At 44.1% G+C, this 18,329-nt stretch overlaps 2 protein-coding genes across 4 annotated transcripts in view; both read right to left on the reverse strand.

Annotated features, from left to right (window-relative positions):
• Positions 1-2,076, reverse strand: part of fam49ba (family with sequence similarity 49 member Ba) — a 44,853-nt gene extending 42,777 nt beyond the window's left edge. Inside the window, exon 1 of one of the 3 annotated variants that reach the window (XM_066680647.1) lies at positions 1,779-2,076. The gene's annotated coding sequence lies outside the window, so the exon portion shown is untranslated. Of the gene's footprint in view, positions 1-1,741; positions 1,758-1,778 lie in introns of those variants that run through there. The other 2 variants (XM_066680651.1, XM_066680646.1) reach the window with 2 other exon arrangements.
• An 883-nt stretch (positions 2,077-2,959) lies between these two features.
• Positions 2,960-18,329, reverse strand: part of asap1a (ArfGAP with SH3 domain, ankyrin repeat and PH domain 1a) — an 87,061-nt gene continuing 71,691 nt past the window's right edge. Inside the window, 11 exon segments of the mRNA XM_066680766.1 lie at positions 2,960-6,232; positions 6,325-6,447; positions 6,690-7,282; positions 7,607-7,671; positions 7,782-7,857; positions 9,161-9,325; positions 13,998-14,223; positions 16,023-16,130; positions 16,887-16,954; positions 17,082-17,197; positions 17,283-17,368. Of these exon segments, the coding sequence (XP_066536863.1) occupies positions 6,158-6,232; positions 6,325-6,447; positions 6,690-7,282; positions 7,607-7,671; positions 7,782-7,857; positions 9,161-9,325; positions 13,998-14,223; positions 16,023-16,130; positions 16,887-16,954; positions 17,082-17,197; positions 17,283-17,368 (1,701 nt within the window). The 3' untranslated portion in view covers positions 2,960-6,157.

An 18,329-nucleotide genomic window follows, 5' to 3' on the forward strand; every position in this document is an offset into this window, starting at 1 on the left:
ACTGAGTTACAAGCCAGTTCCATTAGGTGATTTCAATCTAAAAATAAATGTTTGTTTTAAAACTATATTTAAACGGGGAACCCAACCTGATAATGTGTTTATTTTCCTTCACTGGGCGAGGGGTGGTGTCGGGGACTTTCTGGCGGACGAAATGAAACGAAACGTCCTTAAGGGCCACTTTTGATTCGACTTGACTCATCATTTACGATTTCAGCACAGAACCTGAGAACTGTGTAAATAAACAGTGTCAGTGTTTTAAACTGCAGCACTCATTTGCAGCCTGCTGTCCGTGATGAAAAGTGATCTGTGGTAATGATCACAGTGATCAAAAGCGATAGGGGTGCACTTCTCTTATGTTTTTAGCTTTTGTTTTCAAGTCCGTTCAGTTCAGACAATCTTCAAAGCCCTGTATGATCCACACCGGGGCGTTACACAGAAAATAATGAGTTACACTTTGTACCATGTCTCAGAATGAAAACCATATTGAACTGGGAAACCATCATCACCATTACAGTCCTAACAATAAGTCAAATTAAAAGGCATTAAATCCCCATCCGGTCATTGATTAAACCTCTAAAACACGTCTCTATTCTTCAGAAGAACATTCTTGGAAGTTATTTCCAAAACAAATCCCCTAAAGCCTTTAAAGTGCTTTAGATGGAACCCTACACCTTCAAAACTCATTCGATACGCGCCAAACCTCCGCCACTCACCTGCAGCTCTAAAGCCCCGCCCCTCAAGTGTACAGGATTGGGTCCCTAGGTTTGTGACCTAAGAAACCCTTGCTGCCTAGACCTGCCCATTCATCAAGACAGAAATCTTCAGCCACGGCGTTGACTGTTTTTATTGTGCATTCTGGTGTATAAACACCACCACACACACGTTTACACTTGATTATCACTGTAGGATGTATTTAAATAACACTTACAACAGAGAATTTAAAGGATGAGCACCACTCCAGCTCATCCCACAGGTGTCAGACAGAGCTCCATCACACTGCAGAACCTGGGCATAGTTTTAACACCGGTGTCCACCGCGGGGGGTGTCTGCAGACCCGGGGACACCGAGTTTACCTCCGCCAAGTGACAACGAGGCCGAGTAGAGCGGTCCTTGCCTTGTTTTAAGGCAGTGAAATAAGGGAACTTGCTCCACACTGAAATGTCTATTTTGTGTAAACAAAATCAGGAAGTGGCACGTTGTGCCTTCACACAGAGGAAGTCTGAAACCATTTTGTATTATTGCTTCTGTCACTGCGAACACAGAGCTGCGTTTTCTTTTATTAATAACTAATGTAGTATTTAATGATTCATTTATCCATTTATTCACGCATTCTTCCTTTTCATCAACTCCCAGTCTCAGCCACATGAGTTAGACAACAGGCAGAAAGGTATAAACAGGCGGTGGACGCGTTTAAATCCCTTTAAAACCAGTTTTTGCTGGAAATAAATGAATTAAACACAGAAAACCAGCAGTTTAACGCTTTTCACAAACCAGCGTTATGAGCTTGTTGGGCCACCTGCACGTGAAGCAGATCTTGTCCACATCAAGGCGCTCTGAAATAGTAAAAGAATCGACTCCTCTTTATGTTAATCGTTTGGAGTTAGTTGTGAATAAATAAAGTGTACGCTACAAAAAAAAGGGCTACTCTGTCTCTTTAAAACTTGACGTACAATTAATTATTCGCCACAAATAATATCTTGCCGCTTACAGCGTAAAAAAAATTAACCGTTATGTCACAAACCTGGTTCAAAACGGCGCTGAAGTCACAGCAGACTCACCTTAAAAACCCCAGATGATATTCAATGTGTTCAGAAGTGAGTGCAGGTGAATACACACTCCCCTAAACACACGCACGAACACACACAGACAAACACTCAGCGGTTCATTGTGCAGCAGTGTGTCTCTCCATGTTCCGGGTTTGGTAGAGGCTTCAGAAGTGCTGGACTTTATGTCAAACACACTCTCTCTCTCTTTCTGTTTCTCTTTTTCTTTTTTCTCTCTCGCTCGCTCACACACACAACACATACACACACACTTAACTATAAAAGGCATTGATTTAAAGAAGAGGAAGTGCCCGAATTTGCATACGACGCACCCTCCTGCGCATGTGAATCACTTAATTGAATCGATTCTTTTAACGGTCGCAATCGTGCGACGCTCTCCCCAGCAACCATTTGAATGTTTTAACTGAGCCGATTGTTTTAACGGTGCTTAGTGTATGCTTTCCTCATCAACCGTTTGAATCACTTCAACAAACCGACTCTTTTAACGGTTTTTTTTTTTTCGATAAACTGAATTCTCTGAACAACTTATTGATTCACCACCAGTTGAGTGAAATTAGCACTTTTACACTCCCTCAAATTCAAATTCCACTGCTTTAAGGTGCCCTCATTGTGGACACGGGTGTTCATGTTGTTCTGTACAATTTGTTGTCACAACCATTTTGGGAGTACACTGTGGCCATTTTTTCCTGCCTTGTTGAGTGCAGTACTAAGTCTGGCAATGTAAAACATTAAAGATGTTAATCACTAGGAAAGTTTACATCTTTTAAAACCCTTTGTTAATTTATACCTCATGCTTAGTGCTGTAAATATGTAATATTTAAAGTAAAACTGAAAAAACGCCCTGGCAAGAGGGTAATGAAAACTGAGGCGGTTTAGACACACACACATCATTTTTGTATAATTTTTAACTAAAAGTCAATATGTTCAGGTTATTGAGAAATAAGGTTCAAAAGAACTTGTTCATCATACGTGCTGCGAGTTTCTTTGTAGCTAGGCTAAAACTAGCATGTAATATTTTACCCACACAATAATAAAGAATTCTCTGCGGTTATTAGTTAGCTTAGCCATTAATCAGGTATCAGAAGGCGACTTCTTTATCTTTAAAGTGCAGTATCTTGTTCTCCAGATTTCATGTGATGTAAAGCCAGCCACACAAAGAGTGAGTTTTTGTTTCAACATAAAATATTTATTCATAGATTAAACTCGATAGCGAAGTTGTTTCTTCTGACTAAACTTACAGTGCAGCAAAAACACAAGACGAAAACCAACAGGGGGGGGATGAGTGAAAAAAGTACAGTCTAAAAATGTTCCATGAGGAGCTGATCCAGTTCTGTCAAAATCTGTGAAGCTCGCTAGTTTCCCAACTTCAGCTGAGCTTCCTGTAGCCTGTCGTATAAAACCAGTAACACGAATATATCACCAGTTAACGGACACCCAAGACTACATGAAATGTCTCCTATCTATACAAGAATTTAACACGTTTGGTCCAATAAGACTCAGAATGAGGGCTTTAAAACTACACAATAAAGGAATGGTGTATCAGTTACTCAGTTCCACAGTCTTTTGTGGTTTCGCTTGTGCTGATATCTTACTCTTGTGGTTTTACCCCAGTTATAGCTAACATTTTTGCAAACATCCTAAAACAAATGAAAATTCATTTATTCCCTATACACTCAAAGGGACGCGACAGATCCCTTTTTCATACTGACATACTGTAGCCCTATAAATGGCAAATACTATCAACAACAAATTAGTACAGGAGGCATTCATTAATACATCATCTTCAGTTAATACAACAATATGCTAAAAACCCTAGAGTTGAAATCTCGTCTCCCTGGTTGAGAAAAAGTCAGGAGGCAGCGTTAAGTTCATTCTGAGACACGTTACTGAGCCAGTCACTCATTGCTTTTTTTTTCTCCTGAATTCAAACAAAAAAATAAACATACAAATAAACAAAAAACCCAAAAAGTCACATTCCACAGTTATTGTAAGTAGACGATTAAAAAAAGATTCGCATCCTGAAACCTGTATTACCAGCGCTGGTCAGTGGGGGCAGGTCCACGGCCGAGCTGTTTCTGACCACATTGGCGGGTGGAGGAAGTGGGGACACATGGCTTTAGATGGATCAGGGCAGAAGAGCAGGTGTAGGACACGTGCTTCGTGCTACGATCCAAAAGGGACAAGGACACTTTCCCAAAGCTCTGCAACATCTGATCTGTGTTTAGGTTCAGAACAGCAGCTTTATGTGAACCAGGACACTGACCAGAACGCCAGCGACCTCTGCAGCCGGAGATGAGTCTTTACCATGGTACTGAAAGCTACACGAGAAAGCTTCCCATTGTCCATCTTCAGCAAATGACCACTGTTTATGCATAGGAGATGAGTCTCTTAAACCCTGATTAGAGAGGAGTAGTTTTACATGGATTGGTGGGTAACAAAAAGACATTTGAAATGTTCATATGCAGTTTTTACATGATAAAAATCTGGGTATAAATGATGTGCAAAACTCATAGCTAACACGACAAGATGACTACAGCTAACATTAGAGCCCACTTATAGTAATGATAACAGGCTGGAACATTAGCAGGCTGCACTTTCAGACTTTCTAAGTACAGTACTATGCAAGTCTTAGGCACCTAAGATTATTATTCATTCATTCATTCATTCATTCATATATTTGTAAGCGCTTATCCAATTCAGGGTCCCGGTGGGTCCAGAGCCTACCTGGAATCACTGGGCACAAGGCGGGAACACACCCTGGAGGGGGCGCCAGTCCTTCACAGGGCGACACACACACACACTCACTTTTGAGTCGCCAATCCACCTACTAATGTGTGTGGAGCACCCGGAGGAAACCCACACAGACACAGAGAGAACACACCACACTCCTCACAGACAATCACCCGGAGGAAACCCACACAGACACAGAGAGAACACACCACACTCCTCACAGACAGTCAAGTGGGAGGAAACTGATCGTTGGACTGCCATGAGGACAGATTCAAACAGAGAATATAAAACTTACTGTAATAATGTAATGTTTTTAATATTAGTTCTAATATTAGTGTTTTTTTTTTGTTGTTTGATAGTTTTTGAGCAAATAAACTCTTACTGCCGTGCCCTGTGATGGCCTTGTGCCCCCTCCAGGGTGTGTTCTGGCTAGCCTCCGGACCCACCGCGACCCTGAACTGGAGAAGTGCTTACAGACAATGAATGAATAAACAAACAAACTTCTACTGCTCAGATAAATATCTTTTAAAACTCATTTTCTCAGGTGTCTAAAATGTTTGCAGAGTACCGTAGGTCTGTACCTCAGACTTATCCCGGAGCCGCTGGAAGCGAAAGAGCTCTTTGGATCGATTTGAGTGCTGCACGTCGTAAAACACCTGAGGTTTAACACAGACAGGAACAACCCCCTGATCTGTGCCAAGCATGACATAAAAGCCTCTGGAGCAAATCCACACTTGAGAAACACTCATTTTCCATAGGATACAACTGAATATTCACACACATCTACTCACACTGGATATCTGAGGCTCGTTTCACAACACGTAACTGCTGCTGGAATAGTTACTGATAGGGGAACAGTCTGTAAAAATGACTGACGCATTGGTGAATTTGGACAAGCCTGAAATCACTGAGACACACTGGTAATAATGACATTACCAACCCACTTCATGTAAAACGAATCCTGTCCCAAAAGGGCTTTGGAGGTCTTTAACCACTGACGTTTTAATCCCTGGTTTTCATGCCACTGTACTTCTATCAACACCGCTATACAATATTTAGTAAACCTTTCATCCGATAAGTCTTTCCAGTACTTCAAGAGATGACTCTGCAAACACCAAGCTAAAATGACTTGGAGTCAGTTAAGACTCCATAAGCAAGCAGGGGTTAACATACGTTTGCACACTTACATCATACATAAGTACATAAATATACACTAACAGCTGTGCATATGTATGTACATAGACACACTTAATATGGACATACATATAATTCCATATGTGCACACATACACAGAGTTACAGCATACACTGAGAAATGTTAAGTGCTAGCTTTTTTTTTTTTTTTTTTTTTCTTTCCGAGTATAGCTACTGCAAACCCAGGTCGGCATGCTGGGCTGCCATGGCTACGGTAATACTGGTAGGCAGGAAATCGCGGTTTATTAACAACACGTACGGTACGCATTTTACCCTTCATGTTTCCGAGAGTCTGTATCTGATATGGTGTTATACTTTTTTTCTGTTCAGGTTCATGAGATTTGGTTGGGTTTCAGCAGCTATATACACAGGAGGACGCCCACAGTGTGGTGAGAGGGAAGGGCGGAGCTTGTGCTAGTGGGAGGAGCCTCACGCCTGCCAGTCTTGACGTCAGTCAGACAGAATGTGCACGAAGGACATGGGGAAGACCCCTTTCCTCTCAGGTTGACCCTCTATGTGACCGATCTGAAAAAGACAAGGCAGGGTTGGCTTGTTTGCTTTAACGTAAAACGTAAATAGGAACGGTTCATGGTTCGGTTCGGGTAAAAGGTACTCACCCACCACTCCTGATCCTCTTCACCAGTAACGACTATGACCTCTCCCTCAGTGAAGGTCAGTTCGTCATCGTTATCTGCTTGGCAATCGTAGATGGTCTTAACCCTCTTGAATTTGGTCTTCCCCTGATCAATGAAGCATACTCTAGTCATTCCTGATATCGTTTTGGCAAAAAAAACGAGCCAAAAACGGTGTCCAGAGCTTCTTTCAATTTGTTTCCTATCATCCTCCAAAAGTTACACAGTGCAGTTTCTGCAGTGCTGAGCGCTCTATTACAGCCCAATGGAGCATCACAATTATGTCGAGGGTGTAACTGTTTCTAAAAAGCTCATATCACATCAAACCTTTCTGAACGTCATCTACTCACCATGTTTATCTTTCGTGGCAGAGGGACAGGCATCTCCACTGCCCCTGCTGGAGCTCCGTTAGTGTCCTCGCTGGCCTGCCTGGGCGAGAGCTCCCCCTGCTGGCTGGAGGTCTGGGCATCGGACAGCTGTGGTTTGGGTGAAGTTTCTTCCACAGGTGGTTTCTGCGTGGGCTCTGTAGATGTGGGCACAGCAGGTTTTGAGGAGAGGTCTGAGAGTTGTGGCTTAGGTGGAAGATCCTTCAGTTGAGGTTTAGGGGGCAGGTCGGAGAGCTGGGGTTTGGGGGGTAACTCGGATAGCTGTGGTTTTGGAGGAAGGTCGGATAACTGAGGCTTAGGAGGCAGGTCTAGGACGTGAGGTTTTGGTGGAATCTCTCCTGGCTGAGGCCTCTCTGCCGGCTGGGGGATTTTGGGCGGAGGCTCTGTGGGTCTGGTAATTGTGTCTGCGGCTCGTATGGGCGTGTCTGAAGACCTGGCGGGTGTGTCTGAAGCTCGGGTGGGCGTGTCTAAGGACTGTGAAGTTTTCTGCAGCACCTCAGGGCCTTGACTGGGCTTATCCATTGAAGGAACACTGACTGGAGTCTTTCGTAATGCCACTGAAAGACAAGAGACACGCATTAAAATAGTTTTTCATACCTGATTTACTTGACTTCTCTAATATTTGTGTTATCTAACTACAATGCCTTCTTAGGGTCCAATCCCTGATGCCAAAATACTTAGTTCTGCCTGAGTGACAAGTTTTAGTGTGCAGCAAAGAAGCCATATCAGCCATAAAGCTTTATGTAGTTTCCACCATCAGTTACAGTGCATTTAGTACAAAAACTATACAAGTTATAAAGAGTAGATGAAGCACCACGTCAGCCGTAGAGCTAGGCACTGTCAACTTACGCTCACCCCATGAAGAAGCATAATAATCTTACCTTTTTGAGGTAGTTTAGGTAAGACTCTTGGACCGAGTGTTGATTTTGTATTACTGGACGTAGTGCTGCAAGAGGGGGGAAAGGTTGCAGAGATGAATGTCATGAATCCATACAGTGATTACGTAATGGTGAAGTAGCCTGATACACGTGTAGCCTGAGATCTGTGGTAAAGCACCTTTGCTGCTGCTGAATTCCTTCAAATTTATTAGCGGGGGATGTCCTATTCGCAGGTGGTGGAGTGGAGTCATTTCCTGTCGATAATCAGAAAGAGGGTGATACGTTTCAGTCTCACTTCAGGAGAAAAGAAAAGAGGAAACACAGTCGAGCTCAGCACGAGTGAATTGTGTTTACATCAGTGAAGTGCTGAACGGAGAGGTAATGATGCAGTAGTGTCACTTTTCCTGTCAGGAAGTGATGAGGGGGTCACACAGTCAAACAGAGGATCCGGAGACAGTCATCCATTAAGAAGCTGAGTGTAATAATGAAGGTCGTTTTGTCGCGATGAGGACTGAGGTTTCACTTACATAACCACTTCACTTCGATTCGACGAATGATGATAACAAAAGGCATGAATTGAAATTATACAGAGACAGAGAGCGCGACCAGTTACAGGTTGTAGAATGAATGGAAACACAGTGTCTATTAGGTGTAGAGATAAGTTTTAAAGTGTTTATGCGTAAGGTATAAGAGTAATTCAAATACAAACATTCTCCCACTCTTTTGTTAATGGTGACTGTTGTGAAGTAGGGGCGGCACGGTGGCACAGCAGGTTAGTGTCGCAGTCACACAGCTCCAGGGGCCTGGAGGTTGTGGGTTTGATTCCCGCTCCGGGTGACTGTCTGTGAGGAGTGCGGTGTGTTCTCCCTGTGTCCGCGTGGGTTTCCTCCGGGTGCTCCGGTTTCCTCCCACAGTCCAAAAACACACATTGGTAGGTGGACTGGTGACTCAAAAGTGTCCGTAGGTGTGAGTGTGTGTGTTGCCCTGTAAAGGACTGGCACCCCCTCCAGGGTGTATTCCCACTTTGCGCCCAATGATTCCAGGTAGGCTCTAGACCCACAGTGACCCTTGAACTGGATAAGGGTTACAGATAATGAATGAATGTTGTGAAGTATTAAAAATGATTATGATGTTATTCAACATATTATAACCTAAATATAAATATAAATCGTCTAAACCAAAATCATGCCTAATTTTGGACAAAATATTATCCCCAAGAGCAGAACAAATCGATGCACATGCTTTTGCAGCACTTTCTTCTGATGGAGCTCAAAATGAACGCAGCGACCAAAAAAATTCTTCACATTTACCATTTTAAAACTACTTTTTTTTTTTTTTAAATAAACAGACAACTGTTCATTTTTAATACTACGCAGCGGTTACCATACAATGACAAAAGAGTCGGACAAAGTTTGAATTTTGGATTATAATTATACAGGGAAACTCCCACCATTCATCAGCCGGTAAAATAGCAGTTAAAACCCCAGCTGGAAATAGCCCTCCTTCACAGTGGAACTGTAACATATTTTTTTCTATACGGACTTTACGTTAACTCACCTTTGCTCTGGGGACCTTGGAGCACAGGGCTAGGGGGGTCCGAGAGTGTGCGTTTGTGGCCTCCTGGGGGAGGAGGAGGGGCTCTCTTCTTAGACAGAGTGGAGCTGCCACTTGTACAAGGCTGAGAGGTCAGAGGGAGGGAGGTGGGAGGACCAGTGGTGGGAGCTGAGAGAGAGAGAGAGAGAGAGAGAATGCATTTCATTCAAGTGTTTTCTGTACTCCAGCATGGGTGTTCTTGATGATATAAAAACAGTCAGAAAGCATGTACTGCAGATATTAAAGATTATTCTGACAAATTACTGTTAAAGTATTGCTCTCTAGCACAGCTCTGTATTTTATATTGTCATTGTCGGGTCGGCACAGTGGTGCAGCAGGTTAGTATCGAAGTCACAAACCTCCAGGGCCCTGAAGGTTGTGGGTTCGAGTCCCACTCCGGGTGACTGTCTGTAAGGAGTGTGGTGTGTTCTCTGTGTGGGTTTCCTCCGGGTGACTGTCTGTGAGGAGTGTGGTGTGTTCTCCCTGTGTCTGTGTGGGTTTCCTCTGGGTGACTGTCTGTGAGGAGTGTGGTGTGTTCTCCCTTTGTCTGCGTGGGTTTCCTCCGGTTGACTGTCTGTGAGGAGTGTGGTGTGTTCTCCCTGTGTCTGCGTGGGTTTCCTCCGGGTGCTCCGGTTTCCACCCACAGTCCAAAAACACACGTTGGTAGGTGGTTTGGCGACTCAAAAATGTGAGTGTGTGTCGCCCTGTGAAGGACTGGCGCCCCCTCCAGGGTGTGTTCCTGCCTTGCGCCCAATGATTCCAGGTAGGCTCCGGACCCACCGCGACCCTGAACTGGATAAGCGCTTACAGATAATGAATGAAAAGATTGTCATCGTGTCATATCTCCAAAATAGTAATTTTACAGGAGAAAGAAAAAACCTTTTTAACCTTCAATGGAAGTCAAAGTAGACTGATGTTATTCCAGATCATTTTGGAGCGTTTCTATTGGTCCATTCATCCTGAAATATTCACACAGTGTGAAGAACAGCTGCTGTGTTCAAATGAAACTAAACTAAAAATCCACATAAAATATTTTTGTCCAGTGCTTAGTTTTTCACAGGGATGCACTACACTTTCAGCCACTCTAAGTTTTGGGCCGCAAATGCACCATCTACTTGGATCTATTTCCAGTTTGTGAGACTGTAGACATTTATAATCGTTTAAAGTCATGTCAGGTATCAGGAGGAGGAACAGCACTCTTCACTATCCACTGCAGATGTTATATCACTTCTTAAACAGGACATCCCATTCTACACGTCAGACAGTGCTAACGGAAGCAGACATCCCGTTTAACAGGCTAACACCATCTGTGCTTTCACAGTCAATTAAAAAATCATTAAAACCACAGAACCAAGTGCAAATTGTAAGTTTGTAAGAGAAACCAACAATTCTCTATCATTGGGTTTTGTGGCACACGCTGGAGCCAGCACCATGTAATGGTCTTATTTTATCTGTTTTTATTTGTTGTTTATCGGTTGTTTCGGGAGTCATTATTAGCTAAAAAAGGTGAAATAAAGACTAGGAATTCCCACTCCTCACCAACACAACAGAATCCCCAGCCTGAAGCTCATGTGCTGTGATGGTAATTAGGTGTCTGAAGCATGCAAACACAAGCTTAGGGGACTACATTCATCTCACCTGAGGAAACCAGATGACAGGCCAAATGTTCACACCAAAAGAGGAAGGGGAAGGTAAATAAATACACAATGGTTGGCAGGAGTTCCCAGTCGTTTGGGTGAGAGATCTGGGTGTTCTTTAGCTCCAGCATGTGTTAAATATTAGATGCAATATTTTTTAACACAAAACGGTTCTTATTCATGGGCTAGTAACCATCTACGTTTCCATACACTGGACAGACACTCCCCCTTTTTCAAAAAGTGAACACAGTTCTGGATCTCTGTCTGTGACCTGCTTTGTCAAAATACCACAAGGATCAAACCCCACAGCAGTGTTCTCTGCCTGTCTAAACAGCCCTGCTCAGAATGCCTGGTTTTAGCTCTTGTTTCTTTAAATCCTTTAAATGGGACCAGCACTATGCACTAAACAATTATATATATACAACACGCAGGCAGGAACACACCCTGTAGGGGGCACCAGTCTTTCAGGCAACACACATTCACACATTCACTCACACCTATGGACTGACAGTCACCTGGAGGAAATCCACGCAGACACAGGGAGAACACAGCACACTCCTCACAGACAGTCACCCGGAGGAAACCCACACAGACACAGGGAGAACACACCACACTCCTCACAGACAGTCACCTGGAGGAAACCCATGCAGACACAGAGAGAACACACCACACTCCTCACAGACAGTCACCCGGAGGAAACCCACGCAGACACAGGGAGAACACACCACACTCCTCACAGACAGTCACCCGGAGGAAACCCACGCAGACACAGGGAGAACACACCACACTCCTCACAGACAGTCACCCGGAGGAAACCCAGGCAGACACAGAGAGAACACACCACACTCCTCAGGCAGTCAACCGGAGGAAACCCACACAGACACAGAGAGAACACACCACACTCCTCAGACAGTCACCCAAAGGAAACCCACACAGACACAGGGAGAACACACCACACTCCTCACAGACAGTCACCCGGAGGAAACCCACGCAGACACAGGGAGAACACACAACACTCCTCACAGACAGTCACCCGGAGGAAACCCATGCAGACACAGGGAGAACACACCACACTCCTCACAGATAGTCACCTGGAGGAAACCCACGCAGACACAGAGAGAACTCCAAACAAGCAGAACTCGTGTTTTATCATATTTAGTCACTAATTTGTGTTTGATTTAATTCAGTTGTGAAGTGGTGCTGCTGCGTGATTGGGTTGCACCACTGACTTTGGTTCTTCCTCATTTTATTTTTGATCCAAATGTATCATAAATGAGAAGAACACCCCAGCACACACTTCACTTCCTTTGCAGATAGATCCTGGATAGATCCTATTTAAAACTTATACAACACTTAGCTCCAACTGGACAAGAGTCGTAGATGAGTGTTGACACAGATTATAACCGCACCGAGACTTTTAACTCTCCACGTATCACTCCACTTTACAGTTCTGTTAAAGTAAACACTCATTCTTATTCATTCTTACTTTTACTTGTGTGAGTATTTTACTATTATCTTATGTCTGATGGATCTCAAAGACCGTAGAGTCGTCTCCTATCCTCCTCTAAAAGTTACATAGTGCATTTTCTATAGTGCTGAGCCCAGATTAGCAACAACAGAGGGTTTATTCCCCCTATGAAGCACCAGAACGACTGTGAAGCTGTAATTTAAAAAAGAGGTTAACCACACAGTTGCAGAAGTGGGTTCTCTTTAAGCAAATACAAACATAAGCAACAGCATTTTAAACATGGCCATCCCCACGTGGGGCACCCGCTCTGTGGAGTATAAACGAGTTCATTCAGGGACAACAAAGACTCTCTACAATCTCAATAGGAAAAAAAAATCACTTTTACTAATTTCCCTTGCCACTCCTTGGTGGTAAAAATGGCTTTTTATTGCCCTCAGTCAGAGCAGCTCTGTGACAGGTGTGACTGCTGTGGGAAGTGTAGCCCTGAGCGCCACATTCCTGTTCAGGTATTAAGTAAATAGTGGCTGTCTGACAGCCAGCAGCACGGAGCAGGAAAAGGGCGTGTTCACGGCACATTAGTGTGTGTGTGTGGGCACATAATGGGCGTGTAGAGGTGCCCCGAGTCAATGTTCATCTTCCGCAGGACAAACAAACGTTCGTCCCTTCACAACAAGCAGAACTCGTAGAAGTTTAACTCTTTACTGTCCGACTACCAGGCTTCACTCTCTAGTCGTTTAAACTACTGCTTTTAGAGACATATCCTGTAGTTAAAGTGTATGTTTTGGTAATAGTTTCAATCGTGGATTTCCACATTTTATGAATTTAAATGGTGTGTAAACTGCTTTAAAAACACAGCGAACAAATAAATGTAATTATTGTTATTGATTATAATGATTCTTTTTGTTTTATGCATACACAATCTGCACCATTTCACAGCCAGTGCACGCAAAACTTCCCCTTCAGTGTCGTGTCATTTCCTCACTCGGGCCCCTTACAGTAACCCTGAAGAAGTATGAATGTAAAAAAGGCCTTTCCTCTTTTCGGTACCACTCTGCGCTGTGGTGAGAGGTCTTTCTCCAGACCGCCTCAATATCAACATGTCGCTAATGCAGATTAGAAGCGGCTAATGTTTAAATGCAAACATTCAAAGCTCTGGTCTAAAAAGAGCCAAATACAGTCGTCTGAACAAACCCGATTGAATCCCTCTGCAGAGAACAAACACAAATACGTTAAATAGGTTTCTGCACGTTTCAGTGCACTTTCAATTTCAATATGCTAATTTACGCATGGGATTTGGAGGGTCATCACACACACTAAAGACCAACAGCAGCTCAGAGAGCGGAGCAGGCCACAGCCCAATCGTTTGGAGCATTTCAGAACCGGGCTCCGCCTGCAGGGAGGGTCCTAGATGTCTTTATGGACTCCTATAATTTAACCTCAGAACAGATAAACAACATCATCTCAGCCACTGAACAGAGCCTGACTTGTCAATAAAACATCACAATTGGGACGTGGTTTTCTTACATAATGCCCGAGGCAAACCCAGCACTGAAAATGCCGACTCATTTGACTCATAAACAGAGTCAAATTCTCATGGTGAATGAATCAATATAAAACTACATTATGTTGTAAAGGCATGCCGAGGAATGGCTAGACTTGAAACATCGGTGGGATGCTATCCTCAGGTGATCAGTACCTTTGGTGGTGCTCTTAGAAGTCAGTGCGGGGCCGTCTGCGCTGGGAGAGGAGGGCTGGTCTGTGGAGGTGCTGTAGACCGGGTTAGCGAAGGCTCCATAGGAGAGACGCTGTTTGTCCCTGTGGCCCAGGTAACCGGGTAGGGACAGTTTCTCCTGGGGAGAGACGCTGGACGAGTGGCAGAAGCTCTGCGGCCGTGGAGAACGCTCCTTTTTCACAGGGCTCGGCTGCTGGGAGCACAGGAACACAACAAAATGAATTAAGTTACGCTTGCCTCAAACGTTGTCTGGACTAGGTAAGCTTAAAGGAGCAATCTGTAATACTGACAGCTAGTGTTTAACATGGGTACTGCATTCAAATTTACCACATTGCAGAGAGTTGTCTGCCCCCCTCCCCCTTCTTCTAAGAAGCAAAACTCACAAGGGTTGCCAAGTTGAGAAAACCTACACGAATGAGTGCGAGACGTCTCCGAGTCCTGTCCTACCAGTACTTCCTCTCGTTTTACTCCATCTCAGTTCATGGAGCTCTTTAGAGGGATGTCAAGGGCTTTTATGTTTCACACTTGTCTTATTTACGAATAAGTATACAGTAAATATCATCGCTGTCCAAATAAAACTGCTAGCACTGAGGCTAAAGTGTTAGCATGGCTAGAAAGTAGTCATTACCTGCAGTATCAGACAGCTGACTTAACATTAGTAATGCAGACTGTATGTAAAACTGTGTGTTTATTACCAGTGGCAAAGACATGGAACAAACTTGGGGCTAACCACAACAACAAAAAAATATGTTAAAAACTATAGTCAATGAAGAAATAGAAAGAATAAATAAGAGAATTAGGCAGAGGATAGGGCTGTGCCAAATCCTATCGTTCACGATAATATCGTCATAATTTTAAAAACGATATAAAAATATCAGTATCGTGATAATTGTAATAATTAAATGACTCGGCACAGCAACAACTCTGTGTTTGTTTTGTTATTTCCTGTGAAGTTTTACGTTTACTTTTTGAATAATTGTTTTTGTTTGCTGTTTATAAGCACACAACAGTTTCTGCACTTTGTTTGTGTGGTAGATGTATGCTACGTTATTGTTTTATACAAAACCAGAATCTTGGTAAGTTACAGTTTACAAAATAGTTTGTTATATTTGTAGTAAAATAAAACATTTTAATAAATATAACCGTGAAATACTATTGATATATATTAAATATATTTAATTTAATATAATTAATATTAGTATGGGGAGGCACGGTGGCGCAGCAGGTAGTGTTGCAGTCACACAGCTCCAGGGACCTGGAGGTTGTGGTTTCGATTCCCGCTCCGGGTGACTGTCTGTGAGGAGTGTGGTGTGTTCTTCCTGTGTCTGCGTGGGTTTCCTTCGGGTGACTGTCTGTGAGGAGTGCGGTGTGTTCTCTCTGTGTCTGTTTGGTTTCCTCCGGGTGACTGTCTGTGAGGAGTGTGGTGTGTTCTCCCTGTGTCTGCGTGGGTTTCCTCCGGGTGACTGTCTGTGAGGAGTGCGGTGTGTTCTCCCTGTGTCTGTTTGGTTTCCTCCGGGTGACTGTCTGTGAGGAGTGTGGTGTGTTCTCCCTGTGTCTGCGTGGGTTTCCTCCGGGTGACTGTCTGTGAGGAGTGTGGTGTGTTCTCCCTGTGTCTGCGTGGGTTTCCTCCGGGTGACTGTCTGTGAGCAGTGTAGTGTGTTCTCTCTCTGTCTGCGTGGGTTTCCTCCGGGTGAGAGTCTGTGAGGAGTGTGGTGTGTTCGCCAAAATACCCTGAAATATCGTGATATTATTTTAGGGCCATATCGCCCACCCTCAGTAGAGGATGTGGCCAATGGGAAAATACAGTGGAAACAAGAGTAACTAACAGAGAGGAGTTGCTCCGATCAGCTCCACAGTCAGCTGTCAGTCGCCAGCCTGTTAACCTCAGAGATGACTGGCCTGGGTTTCAATTATGTGTATCACTACAGCTCTGTGAAAGTGTTTCAGGGTCAAAAGCCAGAGAGTCACTCAGGAGGTCAGCAGTCTAACCTTGTCGTCCAGGTCATCATCGCTCTCATCGATCTCCTCCAGACGCAGGTTCCACTCGTACTCCACATGGACGTGAGGGTTTAACTTTCCAGTTGCTGCCTCCACCAGCTACACACACACACACACACACACACACACAATCCATTACAGACAGTCTTTTTGGCTTAAAACCACAGATATCTAAACTAAAAACTGCTTCTTACTGCAGCTCCAACGACAGTTTTGGCTAAAAATATATATCAATGTATGTCTGCTGGAGTTTTACACCGTGTCCACTCTGTGAGACACTCCTCCCTCGTTGGTCCACCTTGTAGATGTAGAGTCAGAGACAGTAGCTCATCTGTCGCTGCACAGTGTGTGTCGCTCGTCCTCTAGTCCTTCATCAGTGACACAGGATGCTGTCGGCTGGATGTTTTTGGTCGGTGGACTGTTCTCAGTCCAGACACTGAGGGGTTTAAAAACTCCAGCAGCACTGCTGTGTCTGATCCACTCTACACCAGCACAACACACACTAACACACCACCACCACCACGTCAGTGTCACTGCAGCGCCTGCTCTGTGGGGGTCCTGACCATTGAAGAACAGGATCAAAGGGTGCTTATAAAGGATGCAGAGCAACAGATGGACTACAGTCTGTAATTGTAGAACTCCAAAGTGAACCTGTGTGGCCAGTGGAGCTGATGAAACGGGCCATGAGTGGAGATACAAAGTCATTTGAATGTTTCACACATTCACACTCCCTCTCTTTTCTGTGACACCACAGTGGGCAGGAACTATAACTGTACGGTGAAATATATTTGTAGGTATCAAACGTGTGCAACTGCCCAGCAACTGGAAAAGCAGTGGACTCTGAAGGTGACTTACGGCTTCCTCGCACTGTGTGTTTTTCAACCTCCTAGCGATGTCCAGAGCTGTCTCGCCATTCTGATTCACTGAAATGACAAAGACAGTCCTAGAATAAAGCACAGTGACTGGGTCTGGAGTGGGGATATCCATCTACATTTGTTGTCCGGTATCACACTGTTGAAACACACTGTTGAGACTCACAGCCTCACTGACCTAAATCAATAGATGGTTTGCCCCTGAGCAACAGTTTCAGACACTCCGGGTTTTCGTAGGTGCAGCAGTAGTGGAGAGCAGTGTTCCCACTGTCCGTCTGTCTGTCCAGAGAACCACTACACACACACACACATAAAAGAACATATTTACTTTATTCTTAAATGTAACGCCTTGTCACAAATGAAAAGAAAAGAACAGTACCTGTTTTGAACGAGAAAATCGACCAGATGCAGCGAGGTCTGGTCCGAAGTGCGCACAGCGAAGTGCAAAGCCGTCTCCCCAGGATCCTGTCACACACATTTACAGCTACGTTCAGCTTTGAATCACACAGAGCACCTTCCTTCATTCATTAATTATCATCAGCTATGAGCTGTGCATGGTCAACGCTGACAGTCACACACTCACACACACGCAGCCGGTAAACAGACTTCTGAGAAGTGTATGAACTCTAGTCATGATTTTACCATCAGTCTGCTCTCCCTCTTTTAGAAGCAGTGTGGCAGAGTAAAATTAGGACACCCCTGAAATTGTTTGAACGGAGAATAGGTTTTCCCTGTTGATCGTTGGTGCCGGAAACGTACACCAAAATGAAAAGTGTGTGCGTATAAAGGAGAAGTACGTCTCCTACAGATAACACAAATACAGGGAATCGACTTCTTCTCTTATGTTTACGAGACAAGTCTGACACGTCTGACGTGTGTGGAGTCGTGGCCTTGACTAACCGTACACTTCTGCACTGAAATCCCTGCTGGAATTCGGACAGAAACCAGAGTAAATCTATGTCGTGGGCAAAAGAAATCATGGGCAAGTGAAACATTTTCAGATCCTTTTTCTTTAGTTTGGGGTACTGAAACGTTCCTCTACAACTCCAACTATAATGTGGCGTGACCTTTTCATTTTGGAGGAAGGGGCAATAAGCCTCAAGACATTTAGAGCTTTGGTTTTGAGAAAACTTGTTGTAACACTCACATGACGAGTGAATGTTTACTTGTTTAAATAACATTATAAGGCGCCAGCTCGCCCTGAACATGTTGAATGCTGTTCTGTCACTCTAGAGAATGCGGTTCCACTGATCCACAGCCCAATGCGTTGGGGTGGGGGGGGCTGGAACCAACACTCGGCACTGGGTTTGGTGTTCTTAGATCTAGAGCTCGCCAACGGAACACCGGCATCTACAGTGAGTACAGTGTAAACGTGTGTAAAACATCCACACCTCTGTGAAAAAACCCTGCTATTTTAGCCTGGGTT

The sequence above is a fragment of the Hoplias malabaricus genome, chromosome 9, assembly GCF_029633855.1.
Source record: "Hoplias malabaricus isolate fHopMal1 chromosome 9, fHopMal1.hap1, whole genome shotgun sequence".
NCBI classification, from domain to species: Eukaryota; Metazoa; Chordata; class Actinopteri; order Characiformes; family Erythrinidae; genus Hoplias; species Hoplias malabaricus.